This window comes from Podarcis pityusensis, assembly GCF_964106645.2.
Source record: "Podarcis pityusensis genome assembly, chromosome: 5".
Lineage (NCBI taxonomy): Eukaryota > Metazoa > Chordata > Lepidosauria > Squamata > Lacertidae > Podarcis > Podarcis pityusensis.
The window spans coordinates 59,490,486-59,517,082 of record NC_138032.1 but is presented as its reverse complement, the minus strand read 5'-3'; the positions used below and the strand labels follow the sequence as shown (position 1 = coordinate 59,517,082).

Here is a 26,597-nt window from a genome sequence, read left to right as displayed (position 1 = left end):
CCAGCAAATACTTTCAAAGTAAAGCAGTTGTGCTTATAAAAATTATTACCAATCCAAAAAAAGGATATAAGAAAAATTAGGCTAGAGAGAACTGAGTTTGTTAACAAATAAGATTTACAGGTATAGTACTGATTCAATGAAGTCAGTGCTAGTGCCAGGTTATTTTGCACCCTAGACAAGGCTAATGACTTGTACCTGCCCCCAAAAATTGCTAACTTCAATTTTCAAAAGCAGATGTCTTGTAGAAATGATATAGTTCTTCCAAGTATAAAATAAAAGTAAAATGTTATCAGAAATTTATAAGAAATAGCAAAGACTAATCTGTATAAAACTGTTTCTCTCAAAAGTCAGCACTGCACCCCTTGAGGTCTGCATTATATATCTGTAGGGGGGACAAATACTAGAAAATAATCGCATAACATCTGATGAGTGCACTGAAATTCCAGAATTCATCTATTTTTGTATCATAGAATAATAATAAAAATGTGCATCAAGTGCTTTCTCAGTATGACACTTTATAGGTAAAGGTAAAGGTAAAGGGACCCCTGACCATTAGGTCCAGTCGTAACCACTCTGGGGTTGCGGCGCTCATGTCACTTTATTGGCCAAGGGAGCCGGCGGACAGCTTCTGGGTCATGTGGCCAGCATGACTAAGCCGCTTCTGGTGAACCAGAGCAGCGCACAGAAATGCCGTTTACCTTCCCGCCGGAGCGGTACCTATTTATCTACTTGCACTTTGGCGTGCTTTCGAACTGCTAGGTTGGCAGGAGCAGGGACCGAGCAACGGGAGCTCACCCTGTCACGGTGATTCGAACCGCCGACCTTCTGATCTGCAAGTCCTAGGCTCTGTGGTTTAACCCACAGCGCCAGTTAGCTCCTATTATTTCTATATGGGAGGCTCATTTGGTTTTTTTAAACATTCAATATTTTAGGCACACATACATACAAACTTTTTCCAGCTCTGCAATATTTATAGGTAAATTTCACCCTGCTTCTTGGTTTTGCTTAATTATAATGTCTATGTTGTGCCTGAGCTTTGAGACCTGTTCAGGCATTGTCTCAACCTGACAGCCCCCACCACAGAGACTTTTTCCCCATCTGTATAGCGTCTGTGTTGTGCTTTACTTATTACGCCAGAAAGACAGGCACCTATATCTTGTCCAGCATTTTACAAATAAATCAGTATAAAATTTAAGACCATCTTGTAAACAAGAAAGCTTAAAAGAAGATGGCTCACACTTGCATTCAAGAATATGTAATGCAATGAATATCCTGTAAGGTTTCTGTGTGCTTGTAGGAAAAGGAAAAGACAGCTTTTATGGGGAAACTGCTAGAGTAGATGAATGAGGTCTCAGACTGAAGCACAGAATAAATTTTGGGGGAAAAGATTTGTCAGTATGAACCCCCCCCCAAAAAAACCCTGAGTTTGGTGGGGACAGGGGTAAAGACTTGAGTCCTTGCTGTTCTTGGATGCAAGACTTTTACCCCTCACTTTTTTTAAAAAAAGTCTCTTCAGCCATTAGCTGGAGGTCACACATATCTCTTTAAGGCAGGTTTCCCCGACAGTTTGCCATCTAGATGTTTTGGAATTTGACTCCAATTATCACTGACTTGCTGAGCTAGCTGATGGGAGATGGAATCCAAATTACCCAGATTGGGGAAGGCTGAATTAGCAGCATAGTCATTGCCACAGTGTGCTTCCCTGTACTTAGCATGATAAATCTGATACCCACACTTCTAACAATGCTTGGACCACCTTTGCTGTTAGAGGGGCTTGCCCAGATTTGGTGATCATTAATTGACCATCAGTAAGTATTCAAGCAGCTAGAGAGGTGGTTACAGAGTTTGGAATTGCACCAGCACTCACACTGTCAGCATTAACTGTTTTGTGGCAATTTAGCTGATCTTAATAAAAGATTATTACTCAACTGTGGCTTTTGGATTTATTTATGTTTTAATTGACTACCATGACAACAGTAGTTTCCAGGTTATTATGACTGCAGAGACAGATGTCTTATCCAACAGTCAGATTATTGACTGGGATTCCATTCAAAACTCACATAACCCATTTTAAAACACCTGCCCTAGTTGCCAGTTCATTTCCAGGCCTAATTAAAGGTGCCCATGCTAATGTTTAAAGCATTAAATGACTTTGGCTGCAAATACCCCAGACCACCTTCTTCCCTACAGACCCTCAAGGGTGTTAACATCAGCAGAGAGGGGACCTCTTTGTCGTTGCACCATTCTCTAAAGCTTGTGTGTGGCCCTGGGGAGGGCATTCTCTGTGGGTGTAGCAGAATGAGAGATTGCATTTGAGGAACTCCATGGAGGTAAGAGGAGATGGGAGATAGATTATAGTGTCAGGGACTGGCAGGACGCTGACAAGTGTGCACTGGGGAAGAAGGGCTGGAGTCTTGACTCTGGAGAGCGAGTCAGTGATTTGTGGGGAACTGTACTAGCCAGGAGGCATGAACCAAAGGCAGGGGACGCTTCAAAGGTGGAGGGTGGAGCACAGAATGGGTCAGAAGAAAAGGAAGAGCCAAATTACCGTAGTGAAGGGCCATGTGCTTCCCCAGCCTCTCTTGCACCACTGTCTCCCAGAACCAGGAGGGGACTGAAAAGGGATGAGCAGTGGAAGTTGCCACATGGGCGTAATCTCTGGCTGCATGTGTGCAGCGCTTCAATGAGAGGTACCTAAACTGGTGGAGGAGTGGCAATTGCTGCATACAATACCAACCTGGGAATAGCTGCCTAGACACAAGATTGGTATCCAGAGCTGTAGAAACACTGTTATCTTTGAGAATAAAGAGTTAACTATCAGCCGTGTACATTCCTTGGCTAGTAAGAGGCCCTAGGCAATATGGCCAATGCTAAGGGAGGATGTGTGTTGCAGCCCAGCATCATCTGAAGGGCACTAGATTAGCTAGTCCTGCCTTAGTCCATTGCTTCAGGAAGAATCCATCAACTGCTGTAGTGGGCAATACAATCTACTTCATCTCATAATCTTCCCAGGTTAACCTCCTTGAACTGGTTCCTATGCCAATGCTCTATCACGAGTGGGGAATGTGCAACCTCCCAGCTGTTGCCAGACTACAACTCCCATCATCCATGGCCTCTGGTCATGCTGAATGGGGCTGATGAAAGTTCCTAGTTCGGCAACATCTGTAGGGCCATAGGTGCTCCCCACTCCTGCTCTATTTGCTGCCACTTATTTGAAGAAGGTCCAAAGAGATGCAGCTCAAACAACAGCATGCTGGATAGCAGCTTCTTCTGAGGCTGGTTTCTGAATCCAAGTGTGGGTTCAAAAATCCCAGGATACTCTGAGCCCAACAGAAAGGATCAATGAGCCACAGGAGACGTGAGTGAGGTCCACAAGTATTTTACAAATGCTGAACAATTTTGTGTGCAGGAGGAAAAATGAAAAGTATGCAAGAACATCACAGGCATTGTTGGCTTCCAACTTTAATTCAATTTGAAGATGCTTACGGCTTTACATTTAGGGTGAAAACCTACAATTACATACACCTGTAGTATGGCCTTGCGAAGCATGAGCAGGAAATCAGAAACCGGCATTCTATTCCTTCCAGCAAATCGTGAATTGTTCCAGTGCAACGAACAATCATACATTTTATATTTCATTGGTCTTCATTAACGTGTCCTTGTGATGCATTAATTTTCTCCTTTCAGGGTAGACGTCAATTCACCAGTTTCTTTTAGTTCCTGGAAACAGAAAAAAGGGGAGGAAGCATTCAGAGGCTGGTGTCACCAAAAGAACTCTAGTTAGCCTGTAATTCAGCTTTCCTCAACCTGATGCCCTCAAGACTCCAACTCCCATTACCCCTAATCAAGCGATTTTGTTGTTTTGCATGCAGCTACATTACTGCATATCTAACAAGAGGACAGTGAGATACCCAAAAACTTCTGTTGCTTTAGAAGTTGGTCATCTATGGACCTACCAGTCCCACAACTGGTAACCATCTCTCTGGTAGAAGCCAGGAGACCAGAGAAGAGACTGCAGAAGATAATTACAGTTGCCCCAGCTGCAGCAGTGAGCAGTCACCCCTGCAGACTCCTTAGAATGGGGCAGGCGTAGCAGATGAGGCAGGTGTCAGCTGTCTGACAGACGGACCACAGGGCAAGCGCATGGCAGAAGGGCATCTCTGTAACCTTTAGCTAGCTCTAGAATGAGGCTTTGCTCAGTATACATCCTCTCTCTTAACGTGCTCTCTAGAATCTGGGCAAGCGTGATAAGCAGGGAGAGATTTGTTATCTTTCTCAACATGGAAAGCACACCATGTTAATCCAAGGTTGCACAGTGCCAAGGAATGGCTGCCACCAAAAGTATTGGCCCAATGCCTCTTCCTCGTGGCATTTAGCAAAACAGAACAAGCAGGATGCCATCATTGTTTTAGGTATTTCTACTGCTGGGAATTGGGGAGGGAAGAGTGAAGCAAACAGTTTTGGTCTTAGCTATGCTTTGAAAAAGCAAAGTGTCGCCATTCCTTTGGACCAGGTTATCTGAGAGATCACCTTCTCCTCTTTAGGAGCCCCTTCTCAGAATGCACCACCAAGTGAAGTGAAGCAGAGCCCCCCCCCCCCCCCTCCGAGAAATAGCCTCCCAAGAAAAGCTCACCTGCTGCCTTCTTTATGGTCTTTTTGGTTCCAGGTAAATGGCTTTTTCTTTATTTTGCTTTAGGATTTTTTTAGACCAGTTGCTCAAAGAAAATTCTCCATGTGGTGTGCAAGTCCACTTATATGTAAAATATGACTAAAACACACCAGCTAATTAAAAATAAATATATATAAAACCATCATTATGGTTGGTTTGTCATGGTGGTTGTTCTGTGTTTATGGTATATAAATTTAGTATAAATATATTATACCATAAATTTATTTGTTTATTAATGTTTTCAAATATGTTGTTACTTGGAGGCCTCTGGGTAACAACGGACTAACAAGTCCAATAGATGATGATTATTAACATATAACACCAATAAAATGTTTAAAATGAACAATTTATTCTCCCAGTCTTTTAGAAGCTGTCATCTTAAAATCTCAACTTTTATTCCACTGCCCATATAGTGTATCTTAAATTATACTGAGAATTTGGTTTTAGGCCTTTCTCTACCAGAATTTTTATGTTTCAAATGTTTTTATGATTTTTTTGGTATTCTTCTTACTAAGAAGTTTTGGGGGGACTTAGATCTATTATTCGGCAGGCAAATACCAGAAATAAAAAATAAAAAATATAATCTTAGTAAGATCAACAGAAAAAGCTTGGGCAGGTTAATAGATTAAAAATAGGTTCTTTAACTGGGCATAATAAAATAGATTTCTTTATGTACTTTTTATTAACAGGTTTTTTTGGGGGGGCGGAAATGAGAGAATGATGCTGACCTAGAAAAACATCTAAAATAACTAAACTTAACTTTAAACAACATTTTGTCAACTTCAATTTATTCAATGCCCTCTAAAAAGGCAGATTAACATGACTAATCTCCCCACCTCTTTAAAAACTATATAAAAAGAACCCTTTAATGCACTACTCCGAGAAATAAATGTGTGGGGTTGTTTTTTTTAAAAAAAATGGATACATGAGCAACGTAATACCAACTTCTTTTTAAAACCTAATGAGATTTATTGATTCTGTCTTCCCGGGAGTTACAGTGCCTATGGTATTGGCTATAAAACACTCAAGACAAGAATAGGCTCAAGAGTATTTGGGCTTAGAAGCCTGCGCTTGTTCTGTTGCACACACACACACAAATATATATCAGAAGATGCCGTTAACAAATGCAGATCTATTTCTGTTGCTTAGGGCCTTTTCAAGAAAGCACACAATAAAGCCTTACCTTTTCTCAGGAATGAGAGACAGTTTGCTAGGCAAAATGTCATCACCTTACTCAAGAAAACACAACGTCAAAAAACTAAACTGAGAACCAAATGAAAAGCTGTAAATGCACCCACAGGGGCGAAATGGTTCTTACAGGAAGGTAAGTGACTGCTGTCAAGAAAATACATTTCAGTGCTACACTAGCAGGCAACCTAGTTGCACACTGGAGATTTAGGGCTCCTTTCACCAATATATTAAGCTAATGATGAGAGTCACAGGAAAAACCAACTAAGTCACTCAGTCTCAAAACAAAAAAAAGGATCAGAAAAAGGGGTGTGTGTGGATGTGTGTCATCTCACCACGGCTGAACAAAGGGGAGAGATGCTCAAACAAGGAATAAGAAAACTCAAAATGCAGAGAAAACGCAGAGATAGATCAGTCTAGAGGTAGCTGGGCAGGGAGGAATGCATAATAATAGAGAGATTTACTTTGGAAATTTAAACGCTGCCCTTCCAATGGGTTTGCATTGTGTAGGGCACCTTACAACAATAATAAAAAATCACATAGCATTTATGGCTGCTGTGTTAAAACCTCTGAACAACTAGGATTGTTTCTAAAGGATGTAAAAAAGGCACCAACCAAGGCAGGTTAAATGTTTGCCAGAATAAAAATGCTTTTTTGACCTGCCGGCAAAAAAAATAGGGGGACGGTGGGGTTCAACCGATCTCACAGAGCAAGATAATGAATGGCTGCTAGCCACAGTGGACTGTGTCTTTACATCCATTGTCAGAGACAGCATGCATCTGAATATTAGTTGATGGGAATCTCAGGTGGGGCAAGTGCTGCTGCAGCGAGGTTCTGATGAGGGCTTCTCACTGGCATCTGGTTAGCCACAGTCAGAACAGGATGATGGGATAGATGGGCCCTTGGCTTGATCCATCAGGCCTCTCCTTATGTTCTGGGTGCAACTAGTTATGGCTGTGATCTCAACCCAACTGACCAGGGCTCAGCCACAGCTACGACACAAGAGAAAGGAGCAGGTAAGCTGATATGGAAATTGATGGTTCTTTGGGTATCCTGGACCAAGACATGTTTTTATTGGCTAATGACTCTTCAAAGTGATGGTGTTTGCTGTTTAGGGATGTAAGAAGGAAACACCACCAGTTCAAAGAGTGACTAACAATAAAAACATGTCCAATATAAATGAGAACAAAATTTAGGAAGACCTTTTTTTAAGAATGAAGATTACACACACCTGCCAACTATTAGGTCTTTGCTTACCTTCACAATATCCAGGCCTCCGACGAGTTCCCCTTTCACATACAACTGGGGGTAGGTTGGCCAGTTTGAATACTTTTTTAATCCTTGCCGCACCTAAAGAGAATAAATGCTTGGTCAGCCTTCCACGGTGCAGTTTTTAAAGATGATGACAGGAAAAGCGCAAGCAAACAACGTACCTCTTCATCCTCCAATATATCAAACGTTTCATAATCAACACTAAAAAAAAAAAAAAGAATAATATAAAAAAGGGTTTTATTATACAGGCTAGGAATATTCACTCAGCTACGCTAATTTCTATCGCTTATTTATCAGTGTAAAAGTGATCCCAGCGACTGTATTTCAAGAGTAAAATGCAAAACGTTGCAATACTGTAGTGATATATTTGTTTATTTAGAGAATTTGTAGCCCACTCTTCGGCCAAAAAAAGCTCTCAGAGTGGCTTACATTACAATCAATTAAAACAAGACAGTCCCTGCCCACAACACTCACAATTTTAAAGAAAAACGACACACAAGGGAAAGGGGACAGGGTGGGAAGAGGAAAAATATACTATATATTTGGTGAAATATCCTAATAAAAGAGAGAAATATTTACTGAAGACTAGCAGATAATCTATACAGGCCAATCCATTTATGCAAATGGAAGTTAACTGAGCAAGGAATAGCTCAGTTGGTAGAGCACGAGACTCTTAATCTCAAGGTCGTGGTTTTGAGCCCCATGTTGGGGAAAAGATTCCTGCATTAGATGACCCTCGTGGTCCCTTCCAACCCTACAATTCTATTATTTTATGGTTCTATGACATAGGTCAGTTCCACCATTTGCACAGGTGTTGGGGGGGGAGCTGAGGGGAAGGCTAGAGGTGAACCAAAGGGAGCCCCTGATCACCTAACACTAACATGCAACATGTTCCTAAGATCAGCTTCTGTAGAGACACACTGCAAAGCAGCCAAGGTAGCACCTCTCAGGCAAAAGGAAGCATTTCCTCACACAGTGCTACGACATTTGCTATTACAATATTGTAGTAATAGCCACCAGCTTGGATGGTTTAAAAAGGGGTTATGGATGTGTCTTGGTGGCTGGGGTAGTACCTCCAGTATCAGAAACACTGTGCCACTGAATACTGATTGTTGCGAATGGAGACTGCTGATGTGCTGAGGTGCTGCTTGTGGACTTTTCATAGGTTTCTGGTTGACCACTGAGAGAAGAGAATGCTGGAAGAGACGGCCCCTTCGTCCGATCTAGCAGCGCTGTTCCAATATATCTGTGCTCTTACTTTAAGAACAGATTCAAGGCAGAAAAATATTTACATACCCGGTACCGTTTAGAATTTCTAGAATTTGCTTGCTGAATCCACACTTCGCCATCTGCAATAAGAAAAAAAACAACTCTGACGTGCATTATGTTCCAGTGCATGTATGTGGCATGTGGCAATCCCAAGTAAGTGTTTGAAGCACATTTATACACATTTTTATTTTTTTCCACCTTTGCTACACCAAGGATGAGGAACCTTGTGGCTCTCAAGATGTTGTACTGTGCTGATTGCTGGCCGTGCTGGATGGAGGTAATGGAAACTGAGGTCCCTGGGAGACCAGGGTTCACATCCCACTTGGCCATGACTTTGGGCCATCGCCGCCTCTCAGCCTACCCTGCTTCACCGGGTTGTTGTGGGGATTAAATGGATAATCATGTACACCACCTTGAAAGCCTTGAAGAAAAAGGTGGGATATAAATAAGGGGTTCCACACCCCTGCACTTCATCATCAGAAACTGAAACATGTGGCTACTTTACCAGCTCCTTAGGAATTCCCAGGGAATGAATTATATTTGCCATCAACATCTGCTCGAGCAAAAATTTCCCATAGCAACCCATTCCTCATATTGCATAATTAGGGCTGCGCTTTTTGCAGCTGTCACAATGACGACGCAGTTGCCAGTGTCCCTCATGGTTCACACGGACTGTGGTTGTATACCCATGTACACATCTATATATGACCACGCAGGGAAGTTAGAAGTGAACTGTCCCATTCTACCCTCTGAGCTAAGGTGTCAGGCGAAGAGGAAAAAGAGATTGTTCTGTTGTGGCACCCCATTGGTGGAACCTGGTGCCAACACTGTTATCATTTCAGCCCCAGGCAAAGGTATCTTTATGGCTCCTAAGCCTTTAATGTATTATTTTAACATGCTGTTAAAACATATCCTTTTTTAAAACCTTCTATGTTTTCGTGCTCTAGAAATTGCTCTAGAAAGCCGTGCTGAAGGCATGAAATTAAGTATTTTCTTCATTCCCTACTTGCAGCAGCTGTCGGCTTGCTGTGTAGAGATGAAAAACCCACGGCACCCACATATGATCACTACATTACCTCCATTATCAGAGGGAGTATGGTTCTGAACAGGCGTCTGGTTGGCCGCCTTGAGAACAGAATGCTGGACTAGATGAAACGTCTTCCAATCCAGCAGGGCTCAACTTGTGTTCTTACGTTTATGATCTTTCACAGCCAGGTGCACTCCAGATGTTTTAAAATGACAGCTCCCATCATCCCCAACTACTGGCTACACTGGCTGGGGTTTATAGGAGCTATACTCCAAAACATCTGGATGCTACTAGGCTGGGGACAGCTGGCCTAAAGGATTTTAAGCGCTAAAAGCATTTCCAAGAGCCTTACCTGCTTATTTCCTTTCATAAAGAGCATCACAGAAGCTTTGTTTATCAGGTCTTTAAGCCTAAAACAAGAGGCAGGGGGAAATACAGATAAAGTAGAACAGTCTTAAAGGATTTTTTACCTGGGTAAAAAAAGGCGAAAGAGGAATTTAGCCTAAAAAATTGTCTGGTTTAAGAGCCACAGTGCTCCGGTTAATAATAATCGTAATAATTGTAACAGTCATTGTTATGATTATCACTATCATTATCATTATTGGCTGCCCCTCTGACTGTGTTGCACCACAATAAAACATCAAACATTAAAAACTTCCCTTCCCAGGGCTGCCTTCAGATGTCTTCTAAAGGTTGTATAGTTACTTATATCCTTGACATCTGATGGAAGGGTTGTTCCACAGGGCGGGTGCCACTACCGAGAAGGCCCTCTGCCTGGTTCCCTGTAACTTCACGTTTCACAGTGAGGGAACCACCAGAAGGCCTTCAGAGCTGGACCTAAGTGTCTGGGCAGAACGATGGGGGTGGAGATGCTCCTTCAGGTACACAGGGCCGAGGCAGTTTAGGGCTTTAAAGGTCAGCACCAACACTTTGAATTGTGCTTAGAAACGTACTGGGAGCCAATGTAGTGGGAACCAATGTTAAACAGTCCCGGAGGCCACTCCCAGTCACCAGGCTAGCAGACATAGGCTGGATTAGTTGTAGTTTCCGAGTCCCCAACAAGGTTATTGTGTATTCTGCTTGACCTGTTGCCTGCTTTCCTCCCAACGTTTTATTTCTAACCAAGTTTCACAACTAGACTAGTGGAATCAGTGTGCAATTGCCACCGTTGGGATTCAGGAATCCCCACACATCTAGATCACTTTGGGTTGCATATTATTGGAAGTCTAAGACCAGTTTGGACGAAGTCAGGAATTTGCCCTATTCTTGGGGAGAAGCAGAGGGCTGGATTGCACTCTGTGTAAATTGCAAGGGATTGGCTGGAGGTGAGAGGCATGCTGGTACAGGATGAGACAATTTAACAAAAAATAAAATATCCCCAGTTTTACCCCTTTGCTTTTGGGGCTGAAGGTGACCCAAAAAAAGGTGAGGTGGCAGCAAATATCAGGTAGCAAGATCTGGCTGGCAGCTCTACAGGGCTGTTGTGCAGCAGATGGGCAAGGAAAATGAAGGTGAATGAAAACCATAAGGCACAGAATTCTGTGTACTACACACAGTAATCCTACACAGCAATAATTTTAACGGAGAGATCATTAATGGAATATGTGATTTTCCTTCGCAATATTTTTTTTTAAAAGGTAAAATGTATCATACCTGTCTTCTATTTTATGTGCCTTTGGACAGGTTGTCTCCAGCTCTCCAGAAGCCTCAAGCTCCTGAAAAGAAAATTATTTCAAATTCATAAACCAAACACTATTTTAAAATTACATTACTGAAAATGCAGATCTTTTGTTTTCTTACCTTAACAATGTCCAGCCCGCCTATAAGTTCCCCAGCTACATATAACTGTGGGTAAGTAGGCCAGCTGGAGTAGGTTTTCAGGCCCTGACGTACTTCTTCATCAGAAAATATATCGAAGCTGCTATACGCAATGTTATGTTTGTTAAGAATCTCCACTATTTGTCTGCTGAAGCCTGGAGGTTACAGGGAAAAGGAAAAGAAAAGCACAGACCTTAACAAGGCTTTAACTTTAACCAAAACTGTGGTTTAGTGTCTACATTACAGCTTATATTAACATGTGTTGCAAGAAAACTGCCCCCACAAAAAAGTTAAATCTCAAAGGACGACAATGTTTATCCAAATTGCATACCCTAGCAAAAACTACAGAGCTGAGTTTACAGAGCTTCTCCTGCTGCTTGCTCTGTTTTGAAGTGTGATGTCCAGTTTAGGCAAAATCAAACCCAAATGCACATGCAGATAAATGTAATGCTTTGATCCAACCAAGGCTCTTATTTTAATATTTAGGTAGATATATTTACAGTGGTGCCCCGCAAGACGAATGCCTCGCAAGATGAAAAACCCGCTAGACGAAAGGGTTTTCCGTTTTTTGATGCGCTTCACAAGACGAATTTCCCTATGGGCTTGCTTCGCAAAACGAAAAAGTCTTGCGAGTCTTGCGATTTTTTTCACTTTCCCCCCCTTTTTCTAAGCCGCTAAGCCGCTAATAGCCTTTTAGCCGCTAAGCCTTTAATAGCCGCTAAACCGCTAAACCGCTAATAGCGCTAATCCGCTAAGCCGCTAATAGGGTTGCTTCGCAAGACGAAAAAACCGCTAGATGAAGAGACTCGCGGAACGGATTAATTTCGTCTTGCGAGGCACCACTGTACAACATAATGAATATTGCTTCAATCCCCTTAAAAAAAAAAACACTTTCAAGAATGCAGATTCAACTTATAGTGAGTTGGCATTAGTACTATCAGTGTAAACAGAATTAATTTCCAAATAAATCATACAGTTCAATTTCTGAACAAAATCTACCTTTTTTAACTATAATATGAAATTCTGATATTCGAACTGTTTGAAGCACTGCATGTCCCAAATCTGTAAGTCTGCACAATTTTTCTCCACATAAAAATATTTCAACCACACAAATTTCAGAAAAACAACAACGTTAACCTAACTCCTTAATTAGCAACTTGCATAAATTTCAGTGTAATAAACCTGCATAAATATCAGTTTTGAAACCACAACCAATATCAAGTTTGGCATATTTTTCTGCTGTTTTAAAATCCTTTCCTAAAGAAAAATTATCTTCCTCAGACAACGAAATATCCAGTATATAAATTAAAGTAGCTCTACCTGGTGAGACCTGAAACACCTCACACCAATTTTCAAAAGGTTCTAATAAATGGGATTTAAAGCAACAAATTTTAAAAAGTTTCAGGCACATACAGACAAAAGGAACCTTTACATGATTTTCCATCTCACAAGTTCATCCATTACTTTTGATTTGTGCTGTAGCTCCAGGTCCTCCATGATCTGCATTTTGAGCCATGAGCAAGTAGCATTTATTTATATGGCATCTAAGTTGCTTTTCTTCCACAACTGAAGCATTAAGTTCTTGTACAGCCTGGAGTGAAACAAGAATCCCGAATTCCACTTCCCCCCACTACCACCAACCTGCCATTCATCTGGGAGTTCATTAGTAAACAGCTACAGGCTGATTGCTGATGGTTATTCTGCTGCCAATATATTAACTCGTTTATACTGTAAGAGGCTGAGAGAAGGAGAGAGAAAGAGAGCGCTTCATTTTAGCTGTAGGCAACTCCATGCAGACGAGAAAGATTGATTGGTGGCGGTTCATTTTTAAGGGTTAAAGTAGCAGACTGGAAATGTTATGCTTAGGGATAAAGTGCCAACACTGCTTTATTCCCATAACAAAAGGTTTAGGCTGACTTTCTGAGCAAACACCATCTGAGCAACGCAAGAGCTAATGAAAGCGCCGCTGAAGTGCGCGTACGTGAACACACAGGCCGCTTGAAGAGTGGTGCGGACGCTGCGCTGCCGGTGATAGGAAGCTAAGTACAATTATAATACTAATGATGTAAGCAAGCAACAAGCCCGTGAGCACAGAGCCAAGGGGATAGACCTCATTTAACATTATTATGAATTGGCTTTCCGTAGGAAGTGGCGAAATGCGGGACATAACAAGGATTTCTGATTCCACACCAAGATCCAATTACGCTCTGTTGCATTCGACAACCTGCTATTAGTATGAAAATTAGCCTGGACACCATCCATCAGGAACCTCTTCTGCACAAGATGCATTGTGCAGAAGCTCCCAGCTGACCCGCTCCTGGGCTTGAAGCTGCATTGCAAGCCGAGGGGGCTGAACTCCAGTAAAAGGCCAAGGGGCTGCTTTCTTACCCTAAGCCTGGGGCCATTCAGCTGTGGCACTCTGTACATTATCGGACTACAACACCCAGAGCCTCGGACAGTGCTGGCTACGGCTGACAGGGCCCCAGCAACATGGGGGCCATCACAGGCTAGCCCCTTCCTACCATCCCTACAGCTAACCCCCTCCGGTTGTCAACACAGCTGTCCTTGCGGCCCACTTGAGGAAATAAGGACCAGCTCATTATTGTGTTAGTTGTGTGAGATGCGGCACATATTATGAATGGCATTGGCTAGTGAGGTGTGAATGGACATACAGCCCAGTCACGACAAATGTCTCTCTAAGCCCAAGGGTGGGGGGGAACTATTCATATTCAATTTATTATAGAACAGCAAAGGAGAGCAGCAATGTTATCTTCAGCCTTAGTACTTTGCACTAATTCTGATCCTCCCAGATTACATGCAAATCACACCAGCTTTTGGAACTTGCTGCCCACCTGCAACCAGCAACTGCCCTCAAAAGACCACTGAGATAGTGAATTATATCTACCTTGCTAGAGACACACTCTCCTCCCACCCCCCTGGACTGGTGGACTTGCAGGCTGCACTGCGTTAACACACCTTTGTCAAGGCATCGCAAATAGCTCAGCTTTTCCCTCTTGTAGAAGGAATATGCATACGGTGCATGTGCAGCCGGTACCAAACCGCATAAGCACAATATCGTACTGTGGTGCTTACGTATGCACCACGTCACATGAAGGCACCTGTACATGAGAAATATTAAAGCTCTCCAGAGAGCCATATTAAGATGCAAGCTTCAAACCTGAAGCCACTGCTCAATCTGTAACCCCATACAGTAGGGTGAATTTTTATGTCTCAGAGCGAAGAAGGGGAACCTAACTAGGGCATTGTTTGCATTCTGAGAATTCAATGGCAACTTCAGCAAGATGATGCCCTTGCATTGCTGGGACTCTGTTTGCTTATAAGCTTGTGGGGAGAGAACCAAAAAATGTATAATGAGTTAACAGGGCCTAGGAATCCATTTGTCATACCTTGATCTCCATTATTTCAGTTTAGTTCATTCTTCTTTTTTAAAGTGGTATATGAACATTATTGGTAATGAAAAGACAGTACATTCCATAATTAGAGCCATTTCCAGAAGAAAAAGAAAATGAAGATTCAGTAAGGGTACCAAATTGGCTCAAGGAAGCAAAAATTTTATTCTTGGGTTATACCACCTAAATGTCAATGTGTCCTTTAACAAAATCACTAACCCGACAGGTTCAGTGATGGAATGTCAATTAATTTCCACCAATGGATGTTAACAAGAAGCGATTCTGAAATGTTTTCTTATAGGCTGCTAACTGCCATCCCTAAACAAATGCTTATGCTATGTCTCTTATGGTATGTATTGCTCAGACTGATGCTCGTGCAATGGACCTCAGTGATCCACCTTGAGTTTCTGAGGGCAAATACTCTGTCACTTGACCCTGAAAATCTGCTGCTTGCTTAAAACATCTCCCTCTGCACGGTTTTAAGACATGTCCTGTTTTACTCCCCTTTTAATTTCATTGTTCAATCAGCACACAGCTATTCTTACAGAGCAACATGCTGCATGCGAGGACCTCTGCACACTGACAAACAGATTGCTGAAGGGGAGGAGGCAGAAAACAGAAAAAGTTAGAACTGGACCCAAGCACAAAATAAGTTGGAGAACAGTGCTCTGGCTTGATGACTGTGGCTTTAAGCCTCAACTCATTCAGGCAATACAGCTGCGTGGACATGGCTGGACTTGAGTTGCTAGGTGCCCTGGACACAGTGGAAACCTATATTTGCATCACCGTTATTCTCCATCCATCTCCATTCCAACTCCACTCTAAGGCCCTAAACCTCTGGCCTAACCAACTGTTGATCTAGCAACCATATTCTACCTTTCGGAATCTAACAAGATGGTGGGCCAATACAAAGGCTATAGCATGGCTGCAGCTAACAGGGTACAAGGCAGCCTTGAAGGGGAACAGCACTATGCCAATCGACTTATCCCCTCTGGAGCCTAGGACAACAGTTCCATTTGTCGCAAAGGATGGACCAACAATGGTGACAAGAATAGAAGCCACTCAGATAGAAAGAGTAAGATATAATACTCCTTAGATATCAAGCCCTGCTGAATAAAATATAAATTTAAGATAATTCCTACCACAACGAGGCTCCTGAGGTGTTCCCTTCATAAACAGCATGCAAGGTGCAGCATTTGTCAGTTTCTGGAGTCGCACATTCAGGTCTTCTTTCACATTGTCATTAGAGCCAGGCGGAATGGTTGAGCTGGAGGCGTGGCGCTGGACTTTCTTGGTCAGTTCTGGTGCATGAGCACCGTCTAATCGGTCAATCTTTTGCGAATTCTACCAACAGAGAACAGCAGTTTGGGCAAACATTATGAACTTCACAAGCACAGTCTTTAAAAAGCTACTGGAATTTGAACACACATACTCTCTCTCTCTCGCTAGACCATATACAAGGGTTATTTTGTAGGATTCAAGTCAAAGCAGGTTAAAAGCCCCCAGAGAAATCCACTGAGTGCTACTGGTGTACAATCTCATTTCTATAGGGCTAACACAACTGAAGGGAGCACACACATGGCCAGAACATGTAGTAGGTTAACTAACCCAAGCTCTGCGCTTGGTGAATCGAATTTTGTTAGAACTCGCTTTAACAACAATATTATTACCTGCCAAAAGGATTTTGGACGAATCACCACAACGAGCTTAGGAACCAATCAATAGTCATCTCCACATCACTATCCAACAGTGTTAAAAGGTTTCAAATTCAGGAACTGCCTGGTGATGCAGAATGTATTTCTCAAAAAAATGTTTCTGCAAGTTACAGCGTAGGGTAGCTTCAAATTTTTTGAAATGGGCCTTCACCACATGGCTAAGACGAATGCAATTCCCAGCATTCCTAAATTAATCAAATGTTACCTCTGAACAAAGTATCACACCAGCACTGAGAACAGAGAACATCATAAGCATCCATGGACGTAAGCAAACTAAAAAAAGGCTTACCTTAAAAAACAAGAATGTTGGGACTGAAGTAATTTCATATTTTTCAGACACTTCGGGAACCGCTTCAGCTTCCAGCTTAAAAACAAACAAACATAAAACATCTTTTGTTTCCAAGCTCTTATTTATAGTTTAGATTGTGCTGTCTGATCTTGTCTACACTGTTCTTTTAGTCATGTTAAATGTTTAAAAAGGATTTCAGTGCAAAAGTTTGTGACACATTTGCATTTAAATGAAACTCACAGGGAAGGCTTGTCATCTACTGAGCCTGCAGTGTCAAAACAGGTTCAGAGGTTTTTATTTTGTTGCACATTTCAAAAGATGCCTGGAGGCTGTGAATAAAAATTTTGGTGCACTAGTGACCTAGTAAATTTTCAATCATATGCAGCTACTACTATATTGAAATCCATAAATCACTGACCCCAGTTATGTCATGATTACAGTGCTTATTTTCTGCCCACAGCAATTCTTGCTGTTTGCTCTATTGACTAATTTCAAGAGGCAGTACATCATGACTGACATTTGCAGCCTTCTGCAAATTATGAAGCAAAAAAGGAGTATTTCTTCAATAAACTATTGATGCCTGCTAAATTTTTGTTTTTAACTCCTGCAAGACTGCTAGATATTAGTATACTACTGACCTGAAACCTAAATAGATCATCAAATACAAAATTGTAGAAAATGCAAATATCAAATACATTTCCATTTACAAACACAGGAGACACATATGATCCAACTATAAAGGACTATATGACTGTTGGGAAACGGGAGGCAAACAGGGTAGTTTGCTTAAGAGCACATTAATTCTGGCATGTGATATACATGTGTGAATGCCTGAAATATTGGTAAATGTTGACGTTAGCATGTGAATGCCGATATCCCCAATGAGTTTTGTGGATATCCTAAAACAGATATATTTTAAACACAGTATTCATTGGGGTTTCTAAGCTGGGGAAGGGCCATGCTCATCTGATTGCCATGCAGCAAGCCCCAGGGTTCAATCCTCAGCATCTCCAGGTAGGACAAGGAGAGAACCCAGCCTAAAATCCTGTAGAGCCATTGCCAGAAAATGTGGATAATACTGAGTTAGCTAGATCAAGGGTCTGACTCAGTGTAAGGCAACTTTCTATGTTTCTATGCCCTTAGAACTGAGGTTCTCTTTTGGAGGACGTATGCTTCTGCATACACACTGCTGGAAAATGCAGGAGGCGAGAGTGCTATTGCGGTCAGCTCTTGGCTCCTAGGCTCCCCATAGGCATCTAGCTGACCACTGTGAGAACAGGAAGCTGGTCTAGATGTCTGACTGGCTCTTCTCATGTTCTTCATTGTTGGAGATTCACAGCATTTGGGAGGCCTGTCAACATTTACACGTGAGAGCTGTCTTAAACCGAGTGAATTTCATGTCACGCATACATGGAGATTTGTAAGTGGAAACAGCAAGACAGAATGAGCTACCTGAACTTTAAAGCACACCCAGTGACTATCTGTTGTGAAGATTAAGGGTAATGAGACATTAGGGGTGAAGAGAGATCAATTAGGAGACCAAAGTCACATTGACATCTTGCACTTTATCCTGAAACTACAAAAAATCAGTACATGTCGATGCAAATTTTCAATACAGTGGTACCTCAGGTTAAGTACTTAATTCGTTCCAGAGGTCCGTACTTAACCTGAAACTGTTCTTAACCTGAAGCACCACTTTAGCTAATGGGGCCTCCTGCTGCTGCAGTGCCGCCGGAGCACGATTTCTGTTCTCATCCTGAAGCAAAGTTCTTAACCTGAGGTAATATTTCTGGGTTAGCGGGGTCTGTAACCTGAAGCGTATGTAACCTGAAGCGTATGTAACCCGAGGTACCACTGTAAAGCGTATTACTTAAGGTGCAAAGAAAACAAAGAAAACAACCTTGACTGTGGAAAGGTAGCAATTCCAGCTAAGTTTAATTTTTTATGTTCGCATGATCAGGACATGGAGCAGGATCAATTTCCCACCCTTCTGTTGTTAGGTCATAAAGCTTTAATATTTCCTATTAGGGAAATGAAACATTATTGTGCAGGTTTTCCTGTGCCTAGCCATTTGACTCTTACAGTAAGCATCTCTGCTTATTTCAGTGGCGCCTAGAGGTGACTCAAGTGTCCAGGTGCTCATGACAAACTCCATCCCAACATAACTGAATCATCTCAGTATATATGTGGGATCAATGTTTGAAAGCTCCTCAACACCAACATCTTAGGTACGGTTCTCTGTGGTGGCAGCCTTTAAGTGGTGGAATTCCTTCGCTCCAGAAGTTCATTAACATTATACAGTTTTCAGCAAATGCTGAAGATGCACCTCTTCACCCTGGCTTTGAAACTTGGTGTGCATTTTCAGGATGCGGGTGGCGCTGTCATCTAAACCACTGAGCCTAGGACTTGCCAATCGGAAGGTCGGCAGTTCGAATCCCCGTGACAGGGTGAGTGCCCATTGCTCGGTCCCTGCTCCTGCCCCCTAGCAGTTCAAAGCACATCAAAGTGCAAGTAGATAAATAGGTACCGCTTCAGCGGGAAGGTAAACAGCGTTTCCGTGCACTGCTCTGGTTTCGCCAGAAGAGGCTTAGTCATGCTGGCCACATGACCCGGAAAAACTGTCTGCGGACAAATGTCGGCTCCCTCGGCCAGTAAAGCAAGATGAGCACCACAACCCCAGAGTTGTTCACGACTGGACTTAACTGTCAGGGGTCCTTTACCTTTACTATTCCTGTGATTGAAATTTGTTTTGATAGTTTTCAATACTGAATTTTAAATTGTTCTAACTCAACCTGCTGGTGGAGGGCAGGCAGTAAATTTAACAACAGCAGCAAGAAGGCAGACTTTTATTTATGTTTTTTTGCCCTCACTTTGTTTAGGACTACTTGTGGTGTGGTTTCTATAGTATTTTAATGCATTTTTTAAAAAAACCTCTTACTACAATAAAAGATTACATGCCACAGATGTAGCTAGCCATTCTGAGGTGGCAGAGCTACAGAAGGCAAATCAGCTACATCTCTAGCAAACACGGACAATAAGCTTTCTTTTCTCTTTTCTGTTTCTGTTTAGCATAATTGATGTTGTACTTTCATGTTTCATCTTTCCCCATTGTAACTCACTGAAAGCCCCATCTATTTTCAGTTAATCGCTACCACGCAAACATATTAATTTTATAATTAATTTGACTTCAGGCAATACAATTATAGACTTGCACAATGATGGGACTTTACTTACTGTAGCTAACTGTTACCAATAGTGACTTAACGACACATTACTCAACTACAAGAACTACTAGTACAATAATGCAGAGTTCTGTTCCATACCATGCATCAAGACCAAAGCTGTTTGGCTGAAACACTGCAGTCACAGATATTTATGTTCTAAGTGTCATGGTGGGGCATCTTAATGGCCCAGTTCACACAACACATTACACCACAGTTAAAAACGAACTGTAGTTTAATATAAACACACCTTGTGCTAGTGTACGCTGCTGAAAATGTTTCATTCCACTACTTTCCTGTTCCTGCTGATGCCACACCGCCAGGAGACAAATCACAAGAAGCAGGCCAAGAGCAAATCTTGGGTACCGCTTGTGGTTTTGCTTGGAAAGAAATAAGCCACGAGTCTTGAGTTCAGATTGCAAAACAATCCGGACCTTTGCTTGTTTCCCTGCAGAGAAGTAGGAACTTCTCAGCAACATAAACATTCCCACAGTTTGTTTTTAACTACGGTTTCAATGTAACATGCAAACTGGGCCAATATCAATTTATTGCATTTGTATCCCAACTTTTTCTCCAATGAGATTGGAGTGGTATACATGGCTCTCCCCCTTATTTAAAGCCCACAACAATCCTCTGAAGTACATTAGGCTGAGAGGTAATGACTGGCCGAAGGTCACCCAGTGAAGTTCATAGCTGACTAGGGATTTGAACCCTGGGTCTTCCCTTTGAATGGCACTAACAGTTCAACCACTGTAACATTTTCATATGGCACAAAGCACTGTGAGGAGTTGGTGGACAAGCAAATCAACTGGTCATACACAGGGGCAAGTTTGTGTCTCACATTAGTTGCAGTCAACGGTCAACTACGAGGAAGCAGGCCAGTGACACAGTGGCTCAGGACAACCCTTAACAAGGTATCTTGCAAAGATATTTCCATGAGCAGAGGGGTTAATTAAGAGGGTAGGCCACATGGCAATTGACACCTCATCATGGTTTGAGGAATTCCTAAAGCATGGAGCTGAGGAATACTGACACAAAAGTTTAATGTTTGTTTTTCAACACCACAGTGTTTTAATCCAAACTACTGATGAAGGGTTGATGAACAGCACTTGTAACTAGTGCATTTTTCTTTTCCTACCTACCAGAGTGCTGTTATTGGGACATACAAGTATTATTACACAAATCCAGATTTCAATCTACTACAGGAAGACAGCCACCATACATAATTATGCAAACCCAAAAACTTACAGTTACAACGCATCATCAGAGATCTACAACCTCTCCTGGACAATGACAGTTCTCTTTCTCAAGCTCTGGGAGGAAGACCTTTCATTGCCTACAGACAGCCACCCAATCTTAAACAACTCCTAACCCACAATAATACTACAACCAGACTTAACACGGACACTGGCACCAGAGCCTGCAATAAACCCAGATGCCAACTTTGCTGCCACATACACCCGGACAACACCATTACCGGCCCCAACAACATCACACATACCATCTCGGGACTATTCAATTGCTCATCATCTAACATTGTGTATGGCATCAAATGCCAACAGTGTCCTTCAGCTCTCTATATTGGACAAACAGGCCAAACCTTACGCCAAAGAATAAATGGACATAAATCTGACATCAAGAATCACAAAACAGAGAAACCAGTAGGAGAACACTTCAATCTCCCAGGACATTCTATACAAGATCTCAAAGTAACTGTTTTACTACAAAGGAATTTCAGAAATAGACTGGAAAGAGAAGCTGCTGAATTGCAACTCATTACCAAACTTAAAACCATGGAGAAACCTGGTTTGAACAAAGACATTGGATTCTTATCCCATTATACATGACTAAGCCATTTCTCACCTTCTCACCCCTTGCCTTTTCCTGTAAGACCTATTACAGTCGTTAAGAGTCGTCAGCAGGCTCATCTCAGCTATCTGCCAATCTCCAATTCCCACCACCCTTTTGAGTAATACCCCTCCCCACCTTCTCACTATATAGAAGGATCTGGCAACTTCTGTTTCAGTGTATCTGAAGAAGTGTGCTTGCACACGAAAGCTCATACCAAGAACTAACTTAGTTGGTCTTAAAGGTGCTACTGGAAGGATTTTTTTATTTTGGCCAAAAACTTACGTATCTTTGTTAGGTGAAATCAGTAGCTAAAACACAAATTAAGAGAATATCTATTTGCCCAACCAGCAGCACCATTACATCAAATCACACAAGGGGGGGGGGCTTTTTTAAAGAGTAGTATTACTCTCTTAAATCCCTCAGATAAGAAGATCAGGATTTAGTCAATTGCATTACAGGAAGAAAAGCTACTGGGAGTTGTATTAAAAGTGCTAGCTCAAGTAACTAAATGAGAAAAAAAGAGTATTAGCATTATAGCTGGATACTTGGCAATCAAAGATTTGGATGGCTATTTCATGTCAACATTTTGAATACCAAGCTTCTTAGACCTGCTCGCACCCTCAGATCTAAGCCATAGAGTACTTATGTCTCACCAGACCTCTTTCTATCAGCTTTCCTTATTACAGAACACTACCTCCTGGTTTTATACTGATGCTTGCAAACAACCACTGAGTCCATGCTTTCACCAGAAAGTAAGCGTCATCTCAGCGTTTTCTAAGGCAACCAAAAACCACAGCATTGAAGTAAGGAGAGGTTCTCTCCCTCCTCTCCCCATTTCTCCTCTCCCCATCATCCATACCACCATCAGCATCAAGGCACAGGCCCCACTCTCCAGGTCCAGATTTGCTTTCCACACCTAGTAGGAGATTCGATCACAGGGCATAAGAATGTGTGTGTGTGTGCAGCTCAGAGTATGGTGTTGATAACACCAAAGGTGCAGGTTCGACCCCCGTGTGGGGCAGCTGCATATTCCTGCATTGCAGGGGGTTGGACTAGTTAATCCTCAGGGTCCCTCCCAACTCTACAAGTCTATGATTCTATGCATGCACCTCCCCATCGCAAAAGACATTTCTTTCTATCACCTCCCACTGACTTTCATGAGATAATTTTACAGACTGTGGCATTTCCTAGGCTTCTAAGCATTGCCCCTACTCTCGATGCTGTCACCAATTAGCTTTAATAAGTTATTGTAGTTTTAAAGTAAGGGAATAGGAGAGTCTATGACACTTACAGTGGTACCTCGGTTTAAGAACTTAATTCGTTCTGGAGGTCCGTTCTTAACCTTAAACTGTTCTTAACGTGAGGTACCACTTTAGCTAATAGGGCCTCCTGCTACTGCCGCACCATGATTTCTGTTCTCATCCTGAAGCAAAGTTCTTAACCCGAGGTACTATTTCTGGGTTAGCAGAGTCTGTAACCTGAAGCGTCTGTAACCCGAGGTACCACTGTACTACCAAGGAAAGAGAACAACAAGGCAATTGCAAAGCCACAATAGACTCAAGTTGCCCAGTTCCAAGGTTTTAAGCAATGTAGGAGCAGCTAGAGTACAGTGGTGCCTCGCAAGACAAAAAGAATCCGTTCCGCGAGTCTCTTCGTCTTGCGGGTTTTTTCGTCTTGCGAAGCAAGCCCATTAGCGGATTAGCGCTACAGTATTAGCGGCTTAGCGGATCAGCTGATAAGCGGCTTAGCGATCAGCTGTTAAGCGGCTTAGCCATCAGGAAAAAGGGGGGGGGGAGGAAAAAAACCCCGCAGGAACTCGCAAGACATTTTCGTCTTGCGAAGCAAGCACATAGGAAATTCGTTTTGCGAAGCACCTCCAAAACGGAAAACCCTTTCGTCTAGCGGGTTTTCCGTCTTGCGAGGCATTCGTCTTGCGGGGCACCACTGTAGTTACGCTTCCACCTTTTCCCAGTATGCATACAGCAAGTGTTCATGTTAGATCAAAAGCAGATAACACAATGTCAGTTCAACTTACTTTCACAAATGCAACCTGGAGATGCTCCTTTGCTAGCTCAGCCATGACACTGTTCATTTGAACACACTGAGGAGCCCATGGGGCCCAAAAATGAACCACCACTAAAGACCTGTGATGAAATAAACAGGGAAAACAGAGAGGTCAGATGCCAGCAAAACAATGTAAAATAAAAGCAATCAGAGTCACAGCGAAAGGTTCTAGCTTTAATCACTAGTTATCTCACATGAAAAGATCTCGGGAAGAGGACAGAAAAGGTTTCTCTCTGCCTGAGACCCTGGAGAACCACTTCCAGTCAAAACTGAGATTAGTTGGCCAAACAGACCAACAATCTGACTCCATGGCTGCATTTAGATTGTTCTCTGTCAGCTTAAAAAGCCAAGATACGAACAAGCTGTGTGCACATCTTCCTTTACACAAGCAAGCAGAGACAGGGAGGAAGTTTTCTGTTAACCAGAAGCTGGAAACTATAGTTAACTGCCTCTGGTTGCATTAGACTATTTTGAGACAATTTCAAACCATGGCTTAATATCCTGGTTTGGAACAAAGCCGTTAACCATAGCTTCCTGGTTCAGACAAAATGGGAAACTAGGGTGAACTGAAAAGTTACTCATTTGCTCACCTCTGCTACAAAGGGAGAAGAAAAGACAGTGAGTACACAGCCACAAGTATTGCTCATATCACAGTACAGTGTATGGCAAGCCAATGTTCCCCATGAGCTGCCTTCTGGTTCTACACAAGGCAGTGATCCAAATTCAATTATCGCTCACTGCCACACATCCCATTTTCATATTCTAGGCACAGTGGTACTTCGGGTTAAGTACTTAATTCTTTCTGGAGGTCCGTTCTTAACCTGAAACTGTTCTTAACCTGAAGCACCACTTTAGCTAATGGGGCCTCCCGGGGCCACAGCGCCACCAGAGCATGATTTCTGTTCTCATCCTGAAGCAAAGTTCTTAACCTGAAGCGTATGTAACCTGAGGTACCACTGTAATTTACAACCATGATGTGTTGCCCCTCAGTGGGAGATTGCATAGCCAAGACTTCCAACCTAGCAATTCCCCTGCAATTCTAGCCACACTAGAAGGTACAAAATGAACCTGTTAATTCACCTCATGTTACTCCATTATACCCCATAATCATTCCATGGAGTGGATAAATAAGGGTCCTGGCAGTCATAGAGGTTCTGCAGAGAAAAGTTGCTAACAACTAGGGCTGGGGCTTTCCTTTCCAACACTCTTGGTCTTTTTCACAGGTCATGCTAGCAGAAATCCATAGTGTTTTTAAATCCCCTTTATGATTTGGCAACAGAATATTCCTACATCATCAACGGTTCTTTGAGAAATCCCAATCACAGGCCAGGGGCATCTTTCCCTCCTGGCTGGGTGTGTAAATCTCTCCCATACATGCGTATCAACCTTGTGTTTAAACACTAGTCTCATAGCCACAGGCAAACCAGAAATACATGATGGCAAGTGGATGAGCTGGCAGAGGAGCAACATAGCAATCTAGCCCTCTATTGCACTCAGCACATAAAGGAAGGCATCTGCAGAACTTTTGTCTCACTTTTATCAACACTGGGCAGGATAGTAAAAAAAAAGGGGGGGACATTCTAATACTATAAAGTTATAGCCTGCAAACTCATACATCAGGAAAAGTGTGCAGATGCCTTTTTTAAAAAGTACCAGCACTTAAGTCTGATACAGTGTCATTTATGTGATCTGACCTGCTCATTAACTTCTGTCCTGTGGGGGAGCCAAGACCATGTTCCCGCCCCCGCCCCCATACACACGTGTCCTCAAGAGGCGCTTTTATATTTCACACGATTATGGACTGGACCCTAAAAGCGCACACTTCTGGGAAGTAAAACTGCGCACAAATTAAGCCTACTTTCAGAAGGGCGGCGGCGGCGTTGAGCACGACCCCCGAAGCCCGTCTACTCAGAAGTAGGACTTTCAAGCCTTATTTATCCCCGCACAGGAGAAGAACTCTTGCCACCCTTCAACCCTCTCGATCGTGAGAAGGGTAAGGGGAGCGAACAAGGCGGGATAACGACGGCTAAACTCCTAGCCACGCTGGCTGGAGAGAAAGCCCCCATTCGGCTCAGCGGCCCAAAACGTCGGAATGGACACCCGCATGAAGTGAACGTGTGAATGCGGAGCGCCGGCCTGGCAGCGGGCGCTGCTGCTGCTGCTGCTGCACCACTCGCTTTCGGCTGCGGCTCCTTTTCCTGGCTGTTTGCCAGCCTCGGAGCCGAGCTTGGAAGGCGGCGGCGGCAACAACATACCTTCCCGGCTGCTGCAGCAGATCGCGGAACTGGTCGGCGGACGCCGCTTCTGCCAGAGCTGCCGCTCCTCCTTCCGCCGCCATGGCTGGTGCTGATCTCGGCGCCGCCGCCAAGCGAGGGAGGGAGGGATGGGGACTGGGAGGCGCTAAACGCACATGTCACCTACTGGCCTATCGCCTCCGCTAAGGCGGCCTCACTGCGCATGCTCTAGAGTTGTTGTTTTGTTTTTTCCCCCTCACCGGCCGATTCATCCTCGGGAACGCTTGCTGAAATCTCGCGCATGCGACTTAACGAGAAATGAAGCCCTGCGGTTCCAAAGCGGCCTGCCCACAACTCCTACGCAGGTGTAGGCAACGCGTCTGGTTATTAAGGCAGTGCATAGCTTAGAGGCAAATGCCACTAAAACTTGACTGGGACTTTCATGTTGGTGCACGGGATCTATCCATGTTTTCAGTTGTGTGCACACACCCACACCCAGCCAGTCTGAAGAACGTAGGAAACTGCCCAACACCGACTCAGATCTTGGTCCACCTAGATCAGATGCAATGG

The 26,597-nt window shown here is 43.0% G+C and overlaps 1 protein-coding gene across 1 annotated transcript; it reads right to left on the bottom strand.

The window, feature by feature from the left end:
• Positions 1-3,446: 3,446 nt before the first annotated feature.
• On the bottom strand, positions 3,447-26,207 carry GLRX3 (glutaredoxin 3). Its single transcript, XM_081007216.1, has 11 exons — positions 26,049-26,207; positions 23,765-23,873; positions 16,658-16,732; positions 15,796-15,997; positions 11,226-11,398; positions 11,079-11,140; positions 9,778-9,835; positions 8,426-8,478; positions 7,291-7,330; positions 7,115-7,207; positions 3,447-3,720 (listed from the first exon to the last, which is right to left on the bottom strand). The coding sequence occupies exons 1-11, from the start codon at positions 26,129-26,131 to the stop codon at positions 3,670-3,672; spliced, it is 999 nt and encodes a 332-aa protein (XP_080863342.1). The 5' UTR covers positions 26,132-26,207; the 3' UTR covers positions 3,447-3,669.
• Between the last annotated feature and the right edge of the window lie 390 nt (positions 26,208-26,597).

What these genes read in the sequence shown, in the direction of transcription:
- GLRX3 (XM_081007216.1), bottom strand. Translation starts at nt 26,131, where the DNA reads ATGGCGGCGGAAGGAGGAGCGGCAGCTCTGGCAGAAGCGGCGTCCGCC. An exon ending in CTGCTGCAGCAGCCGGGAAG is followed by an intron (nt 23,874 to 26,048) that starts GTATGTTGTTGC and finishes ATTTCATCACAG; the next exon opens with GTCTTTAGTGGTGGTTCATT. An exon ending in TCCAGGTTGCATTTGTGAAA is followed by an intron (nt 16,733 to 23,764) that starts GTAAGTTGAACT and finishes TTTGTTTTTAAG; the next exon opens with CTGGAAGCTGAAGCGGTTCC.